Here is a 17750-nt window from a genome sequence, read left to right as displayed (position 1 = left end):
AAAGTGTTCCCCAACCAGGCATAACAACTCATTACCATAAAATATTCAGGTAAAGGAGATACAACTTCTTCACATAATTAAACATTCCAATTTACATAAGCCTATCAACGATTACATTTTTACATTTCTCTTAATCTAATTGTAGCCCAAATCAGGGCTTTACCAATGGGTTTTGGTACCAGAGTTCCTGGATCTTCCATCAAAGAGTTCTGGAAACTTCTCTTTTCCACCTCCTGACAGTTTTACCTACGCTTGTCCTAAAGGCTTTGAGTCCCAAGGGACGGGTTGAACCAAGGTACCCTGGCCCTTTTATTAACTTGATTAATCTGCCTAACCACTGGTCAGGTTTCTCATTGTACCTTTTGCCTTCAAGCTTTCAAAATTTCTCCAAATTATGGTGAATAGAGCAGTCTTGTTTGAGGCCCTTTAATGTTGGGGGACTAACGGAGGGGGGGTTGCTTTGACCCACCCAACCTTTGGTGGTGCTTTATTAAAACCTTTTATTTAATCCATCATTACCCATTCTATTCATCACATTTCTTAATAACCATCTAAAGATTTCCACCCTTCTGGGGTGAGTCCTGTAACTCTCCCCTTTCTGTTTCCTCTTTCTCTTGCTCCTGTCAATATTCGCTTTATTCCCCTTATTTGTTAATAACCTTTTAAAATTTTCCACCCTGTTGGGAAGTGTCTTGATTCTGGCCCTGCCTCTTCTCATTCTCTTGTTAATAAATCTCAAGTTTTATTATCACCTCTAAGGCCTATGAGAGGAAGTGAGGTGGTAATTTTGATAAGGCTTCCCAAACTGTCCCTCAGTTTTGCAACAGTACAGTTATATGGTTAAAGGTCCCCCTTAAAGCATTTACTGTGACCTGGATAATCTACTGATTTCAGTGGGTAAATATCCCAGTTATCATAAAGCAGTCCCATATGACTTGCATATGAAGAATATCAGCTCCTTTATCTGGGGTGTTCCACTTGGCATTTATAAGAGAAAAGGGACAGTCTCCCTCTCAGGGTAAACAGACCTTACAGTGGCTTTTATCCGGTGTACCAGGCCAGCTGTTTCCTTGGCAACAACCTCGTATGTGTCTGGATCACATACACTCAACTATGATTATACTATAGTGAGCTGTGGGGTCTTGCATCAACCCTCTGCCTTTCGTTCTACAGCATCCAAGACCAGACCCTCCTCCTAAATTACTCTCCTAATCCATTTTAGTAAAGGTTCCTCAAGAGGCTGATGATAGTAGGTAGGGTGCCTGGGTGGCCCAGTTGGTTAAGTGTCTGACTTCAATTTAGGCCATGATCTCATGGTTTGTGAGTTCGAACCCTGCAAAGGGCTCTGCACTGACAGTGCTGAACCTGCTTGGATATTCTCCCTCCCTCCCTCCCTCCCTTCCTCCCTCCCTCCCTCCCTCCCTCCCTCTCCCCCTTTCTCTCCCTCTCTCCCTCTCTCTTCCTTTCTCTCTCTGCCCCTCCCCCACTCACTCTGTCTCTCAAAATAAATAAACTTAAAAAAAAAAAAGACTGATTATACTGATCTGCAAAGGGAAACAGCTTCTTCACACTGTATCCCCTAGTTTTGGTAGTTTGTAGGTATTGCCCTCCTACATTGATTACCTTAATGATGACCAGAGGTCTTAGGGCTACTTTGTGTTGCCCCTGTACAGATGACTTTGAGACTACTGGCTAGAGCTCAGACCGACCCAAATCTGAACTTGGTTTAGCATCAGGGTGAGACCCAGCACTTTACTTTTATTTAGCTATTACAGATAACAGTAACCAGGAGATTGTATGTTTAGTGTGATTATTATTTTTTATTTCCTTATATATCTAATGAGCCAACTCCTTGGGGGTTAGGTCTACCATTTCTAAATTGCATTGGTAGCTTTTACCTTTAGTAACTATAGTGTAACTGCAGTTTCACATCATGGGTCACTAGGTAGCATCCAGCTATCAAAGGATCATAATCTCCACTCTTTTATCCTTTCTCTTCATAAACCATATGTTTCTGTGAGCCAGGCCCTTCTAGCAAGTTCTGCTTCTCTGACACCAAAAAAAACAAAAAAAACAAAAAAGTGTTCTGAGACCAATTCTTTTTTTTATTTTTATTTTTTTAATGTTTACTGATTTTTGAGAGAGTGAGAGAGAGAGCAAGCAGGAGAGGAGCAGAGAGAGGGAGACACAGAATCCAAAGCAGGCTCTAGGCTCTGAGCTGTCAGCAGAGCCCAATGCAGGGCTTGAACTCACAAACTGAAAGATCATGACCTGAGCCGAAGTCAGAGGCTTAACAGACTAAGTCACCCAAGTGCCCCTACTGAGACCAGTTCTGATGTGTTTGCAAGGTTTTCCCCCACACCATCAAGCAATGCTGGAAACACCAGCTGGGTATTCTACAACTCAATTCTGACAGTATCTACCTGGAAATAGCATCAAATTCCACAGGTTAAGGGTCAGTGCCACAGACTGCCCACTATCTTGAGGCCAGTTGCAAGCCCAAATTAACACATATGCTCCTGACCAACTGACTACAGACTGGAGATTCCAAGGACCCCCGCTTTCCGAGGACATCTGGCAAGGACTTCAGATGCCAGTTGTAAATCCAGGTTGTTACCTGTAGTCTGACCAACTGGCTGTAAATGAGAGGTTCCTGTGACCTGCACCCTCTTCAGATTCAATAAATTAAGTAGAGTGACTCACAAAACTCAGGGAAACATTTAGTTACATTTATCAGTTTATTATAAAAGGATATGATAAATGATACAGATGAACATCCAGACGGAAGAGAGATGCAGGGTAAGGTATGTGGGAAGGGAAAGAGAGCTTCCATCCTCTGCCCGAGCACACCACTCTCGCCAACACCTCCATGTTCCACAACTTCCAAGCTCTCCAAATCCTGTCATTTGGGGATTTTATGGAGCCTTCATTACATAGGCACGATTGATTAAATCATTAGCCATTGGCCTTCCAGGCGCCTCCCAGCTGGTCAGGGGTGAGACTGAAAGTACTCACCCTCCAATCACAGAGTTTCCTCTGGCAGCCAGCTCCCATCCTTAGGTAACCTAGGGGCATTCCGAAAGTCACCTCATTAACATAACAAGAGACACCTTTATCTCATAGTTAAGGAAATGTCAAGGGTTTTAGAAGTTCTGTCCTAGAAATGCGACAGAGACCAATTTTAAATTTCTTATTATAATTCACAGTATCACACTCCCCTATCAAATTACATTCTTAAGCTACAGAAGAAGTAAATGAGTCAGGTAGTAATTGTCAGAATTACGAGTAGGGCTTATATTTCCTAATTCTAATTTAGTTTTGATCTGCTAGATCACATAGCATTAGAAAATACAAGTCTAGTCTCATAGGAGAGCTAAAAATAGCAGTCATGATTTGTTGGATGGTCCTAGTGACAGGCCCTCATCCTGAGGGGAAAGCCCCCAGAGGCTTTCTAAAACTTTGAGTATGAAGTTTTAATGGTAAAACATTTATGTCTCACTTCTTATGATGTTGAAAGAATTTTTAAAAACCTAAAACTATATAGGCCTATCTTTACTAGAGTAGCTTAACCAAAATCAACCCTTAGTGGAGAAGAGTCCGTCTACATTTTCAGAAACAAAGTTTTAATTATCTGAAGTGCTAGGATTTCAAGCCTATTTCAGAACTATATCAGCAGGAGCTGTAACATCATTGTAGTGATGAAAAGTTGTAAGTTTTCCTTCTTTGAAAACTGCTCAAATTAGTACCAAAAATGAGTCCTGGGACAATTTATAATTATCCTTTCCTCCTTTTCTAGAAAGGCCACTGAATTGGTATTACATGAAAATGAGTGAGATTAGAAATGAGCATTTTCCCCTTTTAATTTAAGTGTGCACAAACGTCTTTGAACCCTCTCAGGTGGCATGCTGGTTACTAGATCCAGATTCTAAGGAGCCAACTCTTCACAGCATAGTTTCCAGTTTTCTTCCTCATGAGCTTCCACTCCTCGAAGGGATAGAGACTGGCCAAGGAGTTCAGAGTCTGGGGCTGAATGTCAACACTGAACATTCTGGGAGATACAGAGCCTCGATGGAGTCGATTCTCATCTTCAACGCTATGAATCAACTCAATTCTTTGTTGAAGAAGGAAAACCTTCAAGGTTAAAACGATGTTGCTGGTATTTTTGTGCTATTACAGACTGGTGTTGGTTTTATATTTAGACACTTTATCACAGGTCTTTATCACTCTTTATCACACTTTTTTTAAACTTTATTTATTTGAGAGAGAGACAGCAAGAAGGAAGGGCAGAGAGAGAGAGGGGAAGAGAGAGAATCCCAAGCAGGCTCTGTGCTGTCAGCACAGCTGCCACCATGGGGGGCTCCCTCTCACAAATCCTTGAAATCACGACCTAGTTGTTTTCAAGAGCCAGAGGCTTAAAGGACTAAGCCACCCAGGCATCCCTCTTTATCACTTTTAGTGCAAATTCTGTCTGGATTGTCCAGCATAGGGGTCAACAAACTTTCCTTAAAAGGTGAGACATTAAATATTTTTACTTTTCAGGATGTTAATAAGTATTGCATAAGATACAAGGTATAGTGGTCAAATAATTTCAGACTTTCAGTTAATACAAAATTAAATAGTCTTTGCTTCAGGGCTTCTCAGAGCCTTTACTAAATTAACAGGCATCATGAATATCCAAAAGCAGTATATAAATGCTGGAACTCCCAATACAGTGTCTCTCAACTGTACTCTTTTCATAGAGTATTTTTGACACTAATATTCCAGAAAGCATACTGGAAAAAAATGATGTAGAATGACTACTCTGTTGAGAAGCATCAGTAGATAGAAAAATACTCTGATTCTTACTTTAGAAAACTTTTTCTTTACTCTTTGGTAAGAGCATTGGCTTCTTTGGTAAGAAGCCTCCATTTTTAGTTCTTTGTGCAAATGTGCATATCATGGAACCAGGAACATTGGAAATAATTTCAGGAGATTAACTCTTTCTAGTCAGTTTAGCAAATAAGTTTGGCTCTCTTGCTCTTGCCAAGGGTAGAAACAAAAACGTTATCTCGGGAGAAATGCAGTTTATTGTAATATAGACTATTCACAAGATTGCCAGTTTTTCTGCCCTCTGTGTAGACAAAGATAGTGGTCTAGTGCTGAAGTAGAAAAGTGGGAAGTAGTTTTATGCCTTTCATTGTTGGCCTGAGAGTGCTGCTTTGGAGACTGGATCTTGAAGAATTGCTTGGGTAGCACCTCTGAATTTGCCTAGAAAAATTCCATGTGTTTTTAGGTGATGATAATCCAATCGTTTAGCTGGTGAATTAATGTCTTAGTTTTCTTGTTTTTTCTTCCAGATGTTTTCTGTAAAGTGGAAATGCCCTCTCAGTACTGCTTGGCCTTGTTAGAACTAAATGGAATTGGATTTAGTACTGCAGAATGTGAAAGTCAGAAACACATAATGCAAGCCAAGCTGGATGCGATTGAGACTCAGGCCTATCAACTAGCCGGGCACAGTTTTTCCTTCACCAGTTCAGATGATATTGCTGAGGTTGTATCATGGGAATGCAGAATTTTAGAGTTAAAAATGATGTGTGTGTTTGTGTATGTGTGTGTATTTCCTAAATGTGTTTGCCTAAATGACAAAGATCAATTTTAAAAATGTAAGTTATTAGAGAACTTTGGAAATAGAGTATTCTAGTGTCTAATTTATAAATTATATCTGTATTTATGAGTTTGGAGGGTAGTAAAGAAACCTAGAATGTATGCTCCATGAGATTTACCTAGAACAGAGGAGGTACTCAGTAAATATTTATTGAACAAAAGATCTATAGTAATGTTACATAACAGTGTAGTTGTTTCTCCATGAAGTTAGACATTTCATGAAGTCTCACTCCTTCCTTCCCCCCCAATTTTTTTTGGAGAACAAAATTAGATATTTTTCTCAGTTGTTAACGAAAAAGGGTATTTTGTGACTATTTGCTTTTTTTAAACCTGCATAAGATTTTTATAAACTTACATACGTTTTGACACAGTTTATCCTTTTTTTTTTTATTTTCAAAGTTTGACATTCTATTCTTTTGTCTCCCCACACTCCGCAAAGGGTGGTTGGGTTGTTGTAGAGGGGTTACAAGTACAGGATGGGTGCTTATACTCGATAGCATTGAGGTTCAGGTGTCTTACAGATGCAATTCAGTAATACAGCATATTGTAAAGATCACAGGCTTTCAAGCCAGTCTTCTTGAATTTGAATCCTGTCTCCTCCACTTAGTAATTAACTCTAACCTTGGGCCAATACATTAACTCTTTATATCTCAATTTCTACATCAGTAAAATGGGTTATGATAGAAATACCTCACAGAGTTGTTGTGAGGAGTAAATGATGAATGTAAAACACTTAGACTAGTGCTCATCTCTTAGTAATTCAATAAATGTTATATATACTCATATAAATGCCCCCTTTTTAAGCCACAGGGTTATATTTTTAAAATAAGAGGAATTTTGTTTCTCCTAACCACAGGGTACATTTGTATTGAATTAGTGGTGCCTTTTTTGTTTATTTTTTTAATTTTTTTCTTTTGAGTTTTTTTTTTAATGTTTATTTATTTTTGAGAGAGAGAGACAGAGACAAAGTGTGAGCAGGGGAAGGGCAGAGAGAGAGGGAGACACAGAATCTGAGCTGTCAGCACAGAGCCTGACACAGGGCTCAAACTCATGAGCTATGAGATCATGACATGAGCCAAAGTTGGCTGCCCAATGGACTGAGCCACCCAGGCACCCCTCTTTTGAGTTCTTTAGCTTACAACTCCCAAACTGACTGCACATAAAATTACATAGAAGACTTATCAAAAACATAGGATCTCTGGATTTCAGCATAACTAGGCTTGGGGCAAAGACAGGAATCTGTGCCCTTGTGATTCAGATGGGTACTAAGGCCATAGACCTAGACTAAACTCTAGGCCAGAATAAAAGACCTTTGATGTTAATGGCTTGTTCTTAGGTCTTCATGTTAAAATGGAAATTATATTTAAGGTAATCTGACAGTTTCACACATTGACTGTTTAATCCTTAGTGATCTGAAGTTGAATCTTTGACCTGGGAAGGATATTACTAATCATCTAGAGCTGCACTGTCCAATACAGGAGCCACTAGCCACTTGTGGCTATTTATATTTAATTTAATTAAAATTAAATAAAATATATTAATTCAGTTCCTTACTTGTGCTAGACATGTTTCAAATGTTCTATAGCCACATGTGACAAGTGACTACCATAATGGGGAATGCAAATATAGAACATTTTCATTATTGCAAAAAAGTTCTTTTGGATGGCACTGGTGTAGAGTGGGGATCAGCAAACTATGTCTTGTGGGCTAGATCTGGTCTGCCACCTGCTTTTGTAAATAAAATTTTATTGGAGCACAGGCACACCTGTTGTTCATTTACTTATTGTCTTTGGCTGCTTTTGGTCTATAATGGCACAATTGAAAAGTTGTGACAGACAGTAAAATCTGCAAAGCTGAAAATATCTGTTATCTGGCCCATTTTTGGAAATGGTTGTTGATTCCTAGTCTAGAGGGAAGCATGGGTTAGAGGAAAGAAAAAGGACTTTGGAGTCAGAGGACTATGGGTTCTAATTCTTAATTTTTCTGCTTTTTGGCCATGTAATGTTAAGCAAATTTCTCCAACTGTGTAAACTTTTCAAATGTGTCACAGAATTGTTACATATATTACATGTGATGACACGTGTTAAAGCATCTAGCATAATGGCCGACACAAAGTAAGTCCTCAATAAATATTAGTGCCTCTTGCTCTCATCTAGTTCAACTACCTCATTTCACAGATATATTCATTGAGACGTGGAGAGGTAATTTATGAAGTTTCCACTCTCAATTCTGAGGGTTTCACCAAAAACAGAAATGCAAGATAAAGAACCTTTAAAAACGTAACTTGAGATCTTTGAATTGTTTTAATTATGGTAGGTCTTTCCTCCTGGAATTGTTGATTTATTGCCACTTTAAATTAAAAAAAAAAAAATCCCTGCCCTGTATAGGCCTAGTTTCTTCAGTGGGTGCTTATGAGCCACTCTAGCTATCATTATTGCTACGTTGGGTTAACCACCTTCTCCTGACTTTTGTGCCCAAGGATTCTGAGTCTAGTCTTATGGTGGTGGAAGTAGATGACTTTTTGGATCCCTTTCTACCTTAGTGTTGTCTGATTTTTGTGATCATATAATAGTCACATAGCCTCTCATATTGACCCTCTATGAGGCCTAAATGGTTGAGTAGCCACGTTGGTTACCACATCAAGGGGTATTTAGGAGAGTTCACAGTTGTCAGAGCAATTGCTAGTCTCAATGTCAATAGCTAATTTATCACATGTTCAGCACAGAGTATACATTCCCATGTTCTTGACTGTTTAAAAGCCTGGCATTGGTATTGATCTGATAGTGCCTAAATTAGGGTATAGACATACTTGACGTACAGATTTTTATTGCCATTATTTATTAAATGTGATAATTTAAGATGTTATAAGAAAATCTCCGAAGCCATACTGAATTATATAGATTTTCTTAAATAACTTTAAAAAATGTTTGTGAATGTCAATGCTTGTGATTTAATTCTTGACTAAAGAAGCATTAATTTCTTGCAGGTTTTATTTTTGGAATTAAAATTGCCACCAAATGGAGAGAGAAAAAATCAAGGCAGCAAGAAGACTTTGGGTTCTACTAGAAGAATGAATGACAATGGACGCAAGCTAAGGCTGGGAAAACAGCTTAGCACCAGTAAGGTGCTCTATGGGGCAGTCACAGGGCAGAAATTGAATTACTTTTAGCATTTTAGTGTCTTGAAAGAATGCTGACGAAAGCAAGATCCAGCATAGCCCAATATTTGAACTTATCCAGATGAAAACAAATTGGTTTGTGGTTCAACTGCCTGCAAAAACTGGAGACATTCCATCATGGAAAATCTGGACCATAATCTGATTTAGCAGTTGTGTCCTTCCTATCATTAAAACAGTATAATGGTTTATAAACTTAGATCTGTAGACATTATTTAGTCATTGACATCCACTACTCTTGGGCTTCTAGTGTAACATAATTTATATAGTTATAGGTATATGAACAAAGGTGTGGAAGAATTAAAAAAGAAAAAAGTCCAGCCGTTACCAATAAAGCAGTTTAGGGGCAATTTTAGGGCAAAATAGTAAGTTTTCCATGAACTTCTTTTAAGAATCTAATCTACTAAGTTCTTTTTTTTTTTTAAGTTTACTTATTTATTTTGAGAGAGAGAGTGAATGTGAGAGGGGCAGAGAGAGGGGGAAAGAGAATTGATCCAAAGCAGTCTCCATGCTGTCAGCGCAGAACCCACTGCAGGGCTGGAACTCATGAACCGTGAGATCATGACATGAGCCAAAACCAAGAGTCGGATAACCAACTGAGCCACCCAGAGACCCCTCTACTCTACTAATTTCAAAGTAAAAGTACAAATCACAATCCATGGAAACTTTATGTTTAAGAGAGAAGAGAAAAGGCTTACTTTTACAGTTTTGCTGAACAAATTTTCAATGGAATAATAAGGGGTAGGAAGTACAGCCACAACAGCCAAGGAGAAAGAAGTCCCCAGTTGCCATTCTGTAGAATTTTGACCCTAATATCATTAACTATGACTAACCTGCCCTAGGGAAGTTTCCACTGTTTCATTCTGTAACAAAACTTTTTGTTTTATCTCACTGGCCCTCTAACCTTCCAAGTTCCTATTTCTTAGCAGTTTACCAAAATTCTGTAGCATGGAAAATTCACAGTTTTGAAGATAAATGTCTTCTAACTTTCTTGACATGGAAACCATGAAAGTATTAGGACAAAAGGAAAACAAAACAAAACAAAACATAAGAAACTTCCAATCACATGAAGAATAGAGAAGGAAAATACAGAGAAAGGATTCTTGGGGTGGGGCGAGGGAAGGCAGTTCTAGTACCTTGCTAAGTTGACATCTCATTGATTTTATTTTTAAGGTAGATCTAAATTGATATTACTCAGCATTGACATATTTGCATTTTATAATCTATAGTTGTTATAGTTTTATCACAGTGATTGTCAAAAAAACCCAAACAGTTAATTTTGAGTTGTAGATACAGGAGTTAACAAAATTAATTTTGAGATTTAAGAAAGTCTAGTTTGCTATGGAATTTGGACAAGAATCTGATCTTACCTTTTTATATTTCTTTGGCAGGATGTTTTAAATAAATTAAAGGCATTGCATCCTTTACCAGGCTTGATATTAGAGTGGAGAAGAATCACTAATGCTATTACCAAAGTGGTCTTTCCTCTGCAGCGGGAAAAGCGTCTAAATCCTTTTCTTGGAATGGAAAGAATCTATCCTGTATCACAGTCACACACTGCTACAGGTAATGAGAAATCTTAATTGTAGATAATAGCCAATTTTGAAAGAAAAACTTTTCATATATAATATTTGCTTATAATGACCAAGGAATTCAAGTGTTGATTATTAGATACTGTGAAGTTTCATGAACATTTATGAAACACATACTACACCAAAGCATGGATGGATACTAGCTACAGAGATGAGATTTAGTAAGATATAGTTCCTACTTTCAAGTACTATATAGAGTAACTGGGATGTCTGAGACTGTGCTTTGGATTAATATTTATTTGAGCCAGTGATCTTATCTAATTTCAGTCCTAGCCCTCTCCTGAACCTCTTAAGATTCTCTCCAAGTTGAATCTAAATAGTGCTGTGGAACATCTGTATAATAAATGAGTGTCTTATTTTACTGAATCAGAAAAGAGCTGTGGAGTACTTTGAGTGTCTTGTATGACTTTTGGGATAGGTAAGGAAAAAAACATTCTTAGGCTAAGCCGTACAAAACTAAATATTTGCCAAATGCAAAGTGCATTGGAAGAAAGGGCAGGATTAATTCTTTCATTGGGGAGATAGTTTAGATTGGTGGTATAGAATTGGACTTTAATATCTAATTTTTACATGGTTTGAATTCTGGTGCTGTGAATCTTTAGACAAGGTAGCTTGGTGCCCACGTGTCCTCATGTGTAAAACACAGTGTTAATAGTCTACTTCACCAGGTCATTCTGAGGATTAAGTAGGTTAATACATTTAAAGTGTTTAGTTTGTGGCACTTTGTGCATGGCTAGTTATCAGTTGTTGCTGTTATTACAGATGGAGGCACCATGAAGAACTGCTCTTCTCTTTGCTTGCTTATTCTCTGTTCTAAATAAATTCTTTTCCCTTCTCCCCTATTTAGCTAACATCTGCCTTCATCCTAGCCATTTCTTGCCCTATTGGTATTTAAATTTCATTTTGAGACATATGCTAAGTCATATCAACATATCAAAATCAATGTAGAGTTTTAAAGGTGTTGCATTTATTCATTGCATATAAAGCAGAAAGTAATCAATTCCTTTTGTTTTTCAGTCCGTTTGTATGGGTATTGTATGGAAACCAATTTGACAATAAATTATATTTAATTAATAAAAATAAATAAATAAATAAATAAATAAATAAATAAAGACTATTTTAGAAATACAAGCTTATCTAAGCATAGCAAAGCCATTTAATTATTAGAATTCATCTCCATGAAGCCACATTCATGTTTTGTAATTTATTTTTGCCATCTTGTTTGTCTGCCAGTGTTAACCTCATTAATTCAAATAATAGACCTGAATAGTAAGTGCCATTATAGAAAAGAAGACAGTGTGCTGAGGCAGCAAGAGACTTAGATTCCTTCTTCTGGTTTTGGCTGGTTTTGTAACATTGAACAGGCCATTTAATGATAATAAGTACATTAATATCTACCATTAATTGAACACTAATTTTTGCTAAAAGGTAAATAACAAGGACATTTATCAGGGATTTATTCAGTAAAAGAATATCTGAGGTACTTAAAATGCCTGACTCATCAAAAGAAGATGAAATTATATATAGTAGCTAGTAGACAGCCAGTTACAAAGAAGAGTACATTTTAAAACAGAAGATTTTGTATCACTATATATGTGTTATAAAAACTACAATAACACAATCAGTTACCCAGACTTTTTTTGAACTATGCTTATGTGTTTTAGAAAAATTCAATCAATAAGTAAACAAGTGTAAAATATTTTTTGGGAAATAAAGGCTATAAACATTAAAACAAATTGCTTTCTCTTTCTTAGAAAATTCAGTAACCACCTGATTCTAGTCTCCAACCTTATCAATGCTACTGTTGATTCTCTTAATGATTAAGGATGGTGATGAAGAAAAGCAGCCAGCTGATGTCTAGAAAGTGATTTTCCAGCCACCGCTTCTCACTCCTGCATTTTTCACATTAGCTATCTCCTTGGGCCCCAGTTGTCCCTCTTCAGCATTCAGTTGCTCTTCTGCTTCAGATTCTGTTTTGTGCATTCCTGGGTTTTGAAGGCTTTGACAGTCATTTCTCCTAGGATCCATTTGATTAGTCCATTTGATTACTCATTAATACCACCACTAACATTGTATAGTGCTGACACCTGGTATTCACTTTAGCGTAGGAATAGTTCAACTTATCAAATTATGGCTTATCATAGGATTGTTTTCTAGAGAGCTAGGTTAATGTAACATATTCTATTGTTGACTCATATATTCACTTACATTGGGATTGGTCTTGTACTTATTTTATCATTGTCAGACACATGAACATAATGAAAAATATTTAAATACAAATTTATTTTAGCGTAGCAATAATAGAACATGCATTTTAAAGATAATTCAGAAATGCCATTACTGTGAAATCAATGTCAGATCCCTCCCACTCCTCTCAATTTTATGTCTTCATTCTGCTTGATTTTAGGACGAATAACCTTTACAGAACCAAATATTCAGAACGTGCCAAGAGATTTTGAGATCGAAATGCCAACACTGGTAGGGGAAAGCCCACCTTCTCAAGCCCTAGGCAAAGGCCTACTTCCCACATACAGGTAGACGTTATTTCTCTGTATTTGTGTTAATATACTTTTGTGAGTATGAATGGTTCAAAAACAGCCGTTTGGACAAAATAATGAAATTAGTTATTTTATTGGACAAAATGAAATGATGAATTTTTTGTTCTGGGCATACATATTTCTTTTTTTTTTTTTTTTAAGTTTATTTATTTTGAGGGAGAGAGAGTGTGCTTGTGCACAGGGAGGGACAGAGAAAGAGGAAGAGAGAGAATCCCAAGCAGGCTCCATGTTGCGTGGAGCCCCAAGTCCGTTGAGGAGCCAGAGACAGAGCCCTTAGTGGGGGCTCAAACTCACAACCCCTGAAATTATGACTTAAGTTGAAATTAAGAGTTGGTGGCTTAATTGACTAAGCCACCCAGGCACCCTTGGGCATATATATTTCTATTCTAGGTGCTATCCGTTTAACATCCCGAGTCTGTCTATAAAGATGCTAGTTGATGGTGAAAGGCTGAAAACCTAGGCCACTAATTAAATCAATCGGCATGATGTGCTTTATTAACTCAGTCGCTAAAGGGAAGAGTTTTTTAATTGTGTCAGGAACATCCCCTCCTGCCCTCGCCATATACACCTGATGGAAAGAAACAGCATAGATAATTACATATGGTCAAAAGGATTTGTTGATTTGAGCTAAATATCAGTAATTGTTTCAGAAGCAGTTTGTGGCAGAAGCTGTTACAGAAATGTCTTACTTCCGGTTTAATTGAATATTTGCTAAAAAAGAAAATCTAGTAGCTTTGTTAAGCTTTAAAGTGAGTTTCAAATGATAAGATTTTTAAGTTTCTTAGATAGAACTATTGACTTTACTGAAAAATGAGACCTTTTTCATATATTTGAGACTGCTTCATGTCCAGCTGCTGATGTTGTTTTCATGACAGAGGAAGAAAGAAGACGAGTTGCAGCCTGAACTCTGGACACCAGGCACAGATGGAGGAGAGAGCCTCAGACAGAGGAATGCCCTTTTCAGTCAGCATGCGACATGCCTTTGTACCTTTCCCAGGTAAAGTGGCTGATGGTTTTCTGAACTTCTCATTGCTGTGGGAATGGTTTTCAAAGCACTGATAAAGCCTGCATTATGAATAAGACTCAGAAGGATGCATTGGTCGCTCCCCCTTTCCTCTCTTCAGTGTAGCCTGTTTTTCCCCTTTGTGTTGCAGGGTTGTCAGTCATCGTCTTCATGATCTGCTCTGTGGGAAACTTCTGTGGTGTAAGCTTATCGGCAGCAGTCTGCTGAAACCATGTTTTCCAAGGTCATCGTAGACCTTTTGGCAAAGTCCAGCAGATACCATTAGTCCTTGTCCTCTTTGACTTCTGTACAGCTTTTGTACCGTTCATTAACCCTTACTTTCCTCAATTTCTGTCCTCCCTTGATCTCGAAGGGCACATTTTTTTTTTTTTTTTTTTGTCTTTCTGACTTGCTTTGCTATTCTGTTTCTCCTCCTCTTCACACCGCTGCTTCCTAGTGCAGGGGCTAGTCCCCAAGGCTGTCCTCCCAGTGCCTGACCTCTCCTCAGTACTCTAGTCATATACTTTTCATAAAAGGTTTAACTCTGGCTATAAACTCTAGTCATAAAACATTTGAAAGTCACGATCTAACTCCTAAACATCCCTACTATTTGTATACATATTTGCTCTTTTATCTTTTGCCAGCTGTTAGGTCTGGGTGAGTGCATTCTGAATTTATTTTAATTCTGTCAGAAACTTAATGTTCCAATGGTGAATTCAGGTCTATGATAACATAACCTGCTTGGTAATTTTCAGTTTTGCTTTAAGTATGAACTATCAGCATTATATCATTGTAATCATTTTTAAGTATTTAGCTCTGTGACATTAAGTACATTTGCCTTGTTGTATAGCCATTACCACCATCCATCTCCAGAACTTTTTCATCTTCCACAACTGAAACTCTACATCTATTAAAAAATAACTCTTCCCACCCACTCCCCAGTCCCTGGCAGCCACCATTCTACTTTCTGTCTCTGTGAATGTGACTACTCTAGCTATCTCATCTATGTGAAATTATACAGTATTAGTCTTTTGGTGTCTGGTTATTTCACTTAGCATAATGTCTTTAAGATTCATCCATGTTGTAGTATATGTCAGAATTTCCTTTCTTCTTAAGGCTGAATAATATTTGATTGTATGTATATACTTCATTTTGTTTATTTGTTCATCAATTTATTCTTAGCTAAACAATAAAATTGTGTTAACATGACCTTATTTTATACTGCTTTTGTTTACATTTTTTAAGTTTATTGAAATTAAAGATATATCGATTAAATCTGAAAATTTCTGTCACATATATTTAGTGTTTAGTCCATTTACATCTAAAGGAATTATTGGTGTGGCACCTGAGTGGCTCTGTCAGTTGAGCGTCTGTCTTGATTTGGGCCCAGGTCATGATCTCAGGGACTTGAGATCGAGCCCTGTATCTAAGCTAAGCGTCGAGCTGGTGTAAGCTTCTCTCGTTCCTACTCCCTCTTCCCCTCCCCTGCTTGTGCTCACTCACTCTCTCTAACTCTCAAAAAAAAAAAAAAAATTGGCATATGGTTGGTTTAAGTCTACTCTCTTGTTATTTGTGTTTTATTTATGTTTTTTATTCTTTTTTAAAGATTTAAGTGACTTTTATTCTTTTTATTTTCTCTACTGTCTTATTAACTATCCTATTTTTTCGAGAGTTTACAATATGCATCCCATCACAAACTATCTTCAAATAACCTTATACTACTTCATCTGTAATATAAAGAATTTTTTCCATTTCCCCTCTTTTATAATAGGTTTTATTTCTATGACATATAAATTCTACTATCTAGCTGTTATTCTTGCTTGAAACAGTCTATAATCTTTCAAAGAAATCAAATAAAAAAGCATCTCTCCTATCTGTCCATTTTTACCATTTCTTGCACTTTTCATTTCTTGGAGTAATTCAAGGAATCTTAAAGTACTTCCTCCAGAATACTTCCTTTAAGGTTTCTTGTAGTGCAGATCTCCTGACAACGACTTATCTCAGCATTCCCATGTCTCTAGGTGTCTTCATTTTATCCTCACTTTTGAAAGATAATTTATTTTATTTATTTTTTTAAATTTTATTTGAGAGAGAGAGAGAAAGTGAGTCAGGGATAGGGGCAGAGGAAGAGAGAGAGATAATCTTAAGCAGACTCCACACTCATCACAGAGCCTGATGCAGGGTTCAGTCCCATGACTCTGGGAACATGACCTGAACCAAAATCAAGAGTCCAATGCTCAGCCAACTGAGCCACCCAGGCGCCCAAATGATAATTTTATTCAACATAGATTTATTGGTTTACAGTCCTTCTCTTTCATCACTTTATATATTTCCACTAGCTTCTGGTTGCATTATTTCTGATGAGAAGTACTCCACCATTTTTCTTGCTCTTTTTCTAAGCGTAATATAACTTTTCCTTGGATGCTTTTTCAATTTTATTTGTTATTCAATTTTAGCAATTTGATTTGGGCGCAAGTCTCTGGGTAGTTTTTCATGCTTTGCTTGTAAGACTTTTGAATTTGCTGAATTTCCTCAGTTGGCATCATTTTGCCTTTTTTTAATCTATGTGCTTATATTTTTCAGTAAATTTGGAACATTTTCAACCATTATTTCTTGTAATATTTTTTGTTCATATCTCTCTCTCCTTCCTTTCTATTACTCCAAATATACATATGTAATACCACTTGGTATTGCCCCACAATTCCCTGAAGCTTTCTTCTTTTTTATTTCCCTTTCCTTTTTTTTTTCCTCCCAATCCTGTGCTGCAATGCATATTTTCTATTGACTGTTTTAATGTTCATGGATCTTCTCTTCCACAGTGTCTAATTACTGTCACATCCTTCTGGTGGATTTTACATTTCAGATATTTTTAGCTTTGGAATTTTTATTTGATTTCTTTGTCTAGTTTTTATTACCTTATTGCATTTCATTATTTGTTACATCATTATGTTCATGTTTCTTTAAATTCCTGAACATTATCTATGGTAGCTATTTAAAATTCCATCATCTCTGTAATTTCTGGGTCATTTTGGTATTGATTAAAGACTCTCCTGGTCAGTTACATTTTCCTGGATCTTCATATGTCTGGTATTTTTTTTTTATTATTATATATTGGACATTACGGTTGCTACATTATTGACTCTTGGGATTTTGTAGTCTTCATTAATAACATTTTCTCTGGCAGACACTTAATTTACTTTCACATTCAGCTTGATCATTTTGAGATTTTTTTTTTAAGCTTTGTTAGCAAATGTTTAGAGTGGCCTTTACCCCAGGGCTAGATTAGTCCTAATTGTAAGGTGCTGCCTTGCTAGGGTCTGTACTTGGTGCTCAAGGGGTTAACAAGGTCTGTCCACTCAGTCTGGTCACAGCTTGAACATCTCTCAACATTCAAGAGGATGTTGTTCAAGTAGTTGTTCAGCTGACAGCTATGTGATGGTGGTTGTTTCTTCAGTAATATTTATTCCTTTAGTATTGGTTCTTTGCCTGGTTTCCTGAACTATCTCCCTTCTTTAGTATTTGGTTAAAAGTCCAAAGGGATTACTGTGCATATTTGTGGTGCTCCTCTTATGTACAACTCCTTTCTCCAAATTTCCACAAATTCTAGCTCCCTCAGTAGGCACAAACTCTAGTCTCTGCTTCCTCATCTCAGAGAGATCATAGTGCTTTGTTTCATCTTTCCTTCCCTGCAATGCATTCTGGTAAGTTCCTCTTTTCAGAACCCTAAGACACTTGCATGACTCACCTCATCTTTTCCCTCCTCCCTACTTCTTAAGGAT

General features: G+C 37.2%; 1 protein-coding gene across 6 annotated transcripts in view; it reads left to right on the top strand.

Annotated features, from left to right (window-relative positions):
* The window catches only part of POLQ (DNA polymerase theta), a 156973-nt gene that overhangs the window by 112631 nt on the left and 26592 nt on the right, over positions 1-17750 (top strand). For 5 of the 6 annotated variants that reach the window (XM_045037000.1, XM_045036999.1, XM_045037002.1 and 2 more), the window contains 6 exons: positions 3898-4138; positions 5337-5530; positions 8630-8767; positions 10210-10384; positions 12818-12944; positions 13844-13965. In XM_045037000.1, the coding sequence (XP_044892935.1) occupies positions 3898-4138; positions 5337-5530; positions 8630-8767; positions 10210-10384; positions 12818-12944; positions 13844-13965 (997 nt within the window). Of the gene's footprint in view, positions 1-3897; positions 4139-5336; positions 5531-8629; positions 8768-10209; positions 10385-12817; positions 12945-13843; positions 13966-17750 lie in introns of those variants that run through there. The other variant, XM_045037004.1, reaches the window with a different exon arrangement.

The sequence above is a fragment of the Felis catus genome, chromosome C2 (genome assembly GCF_018350175.1).
Source record: "Felis catus isolate Fca126 chromosome C2, F.catus_Fca126_mat1.0, whole genome shotgun sequence".
NCBI lineage: Eukaryota > Metazoa > Chordata > Mammalia > Carnivora > Felidae > Felis > Felis catus.
Note: the sequence above shows the minus strand (reverse complement) of the source record. Positions and strands in the feature narration are given on the sequence as shown.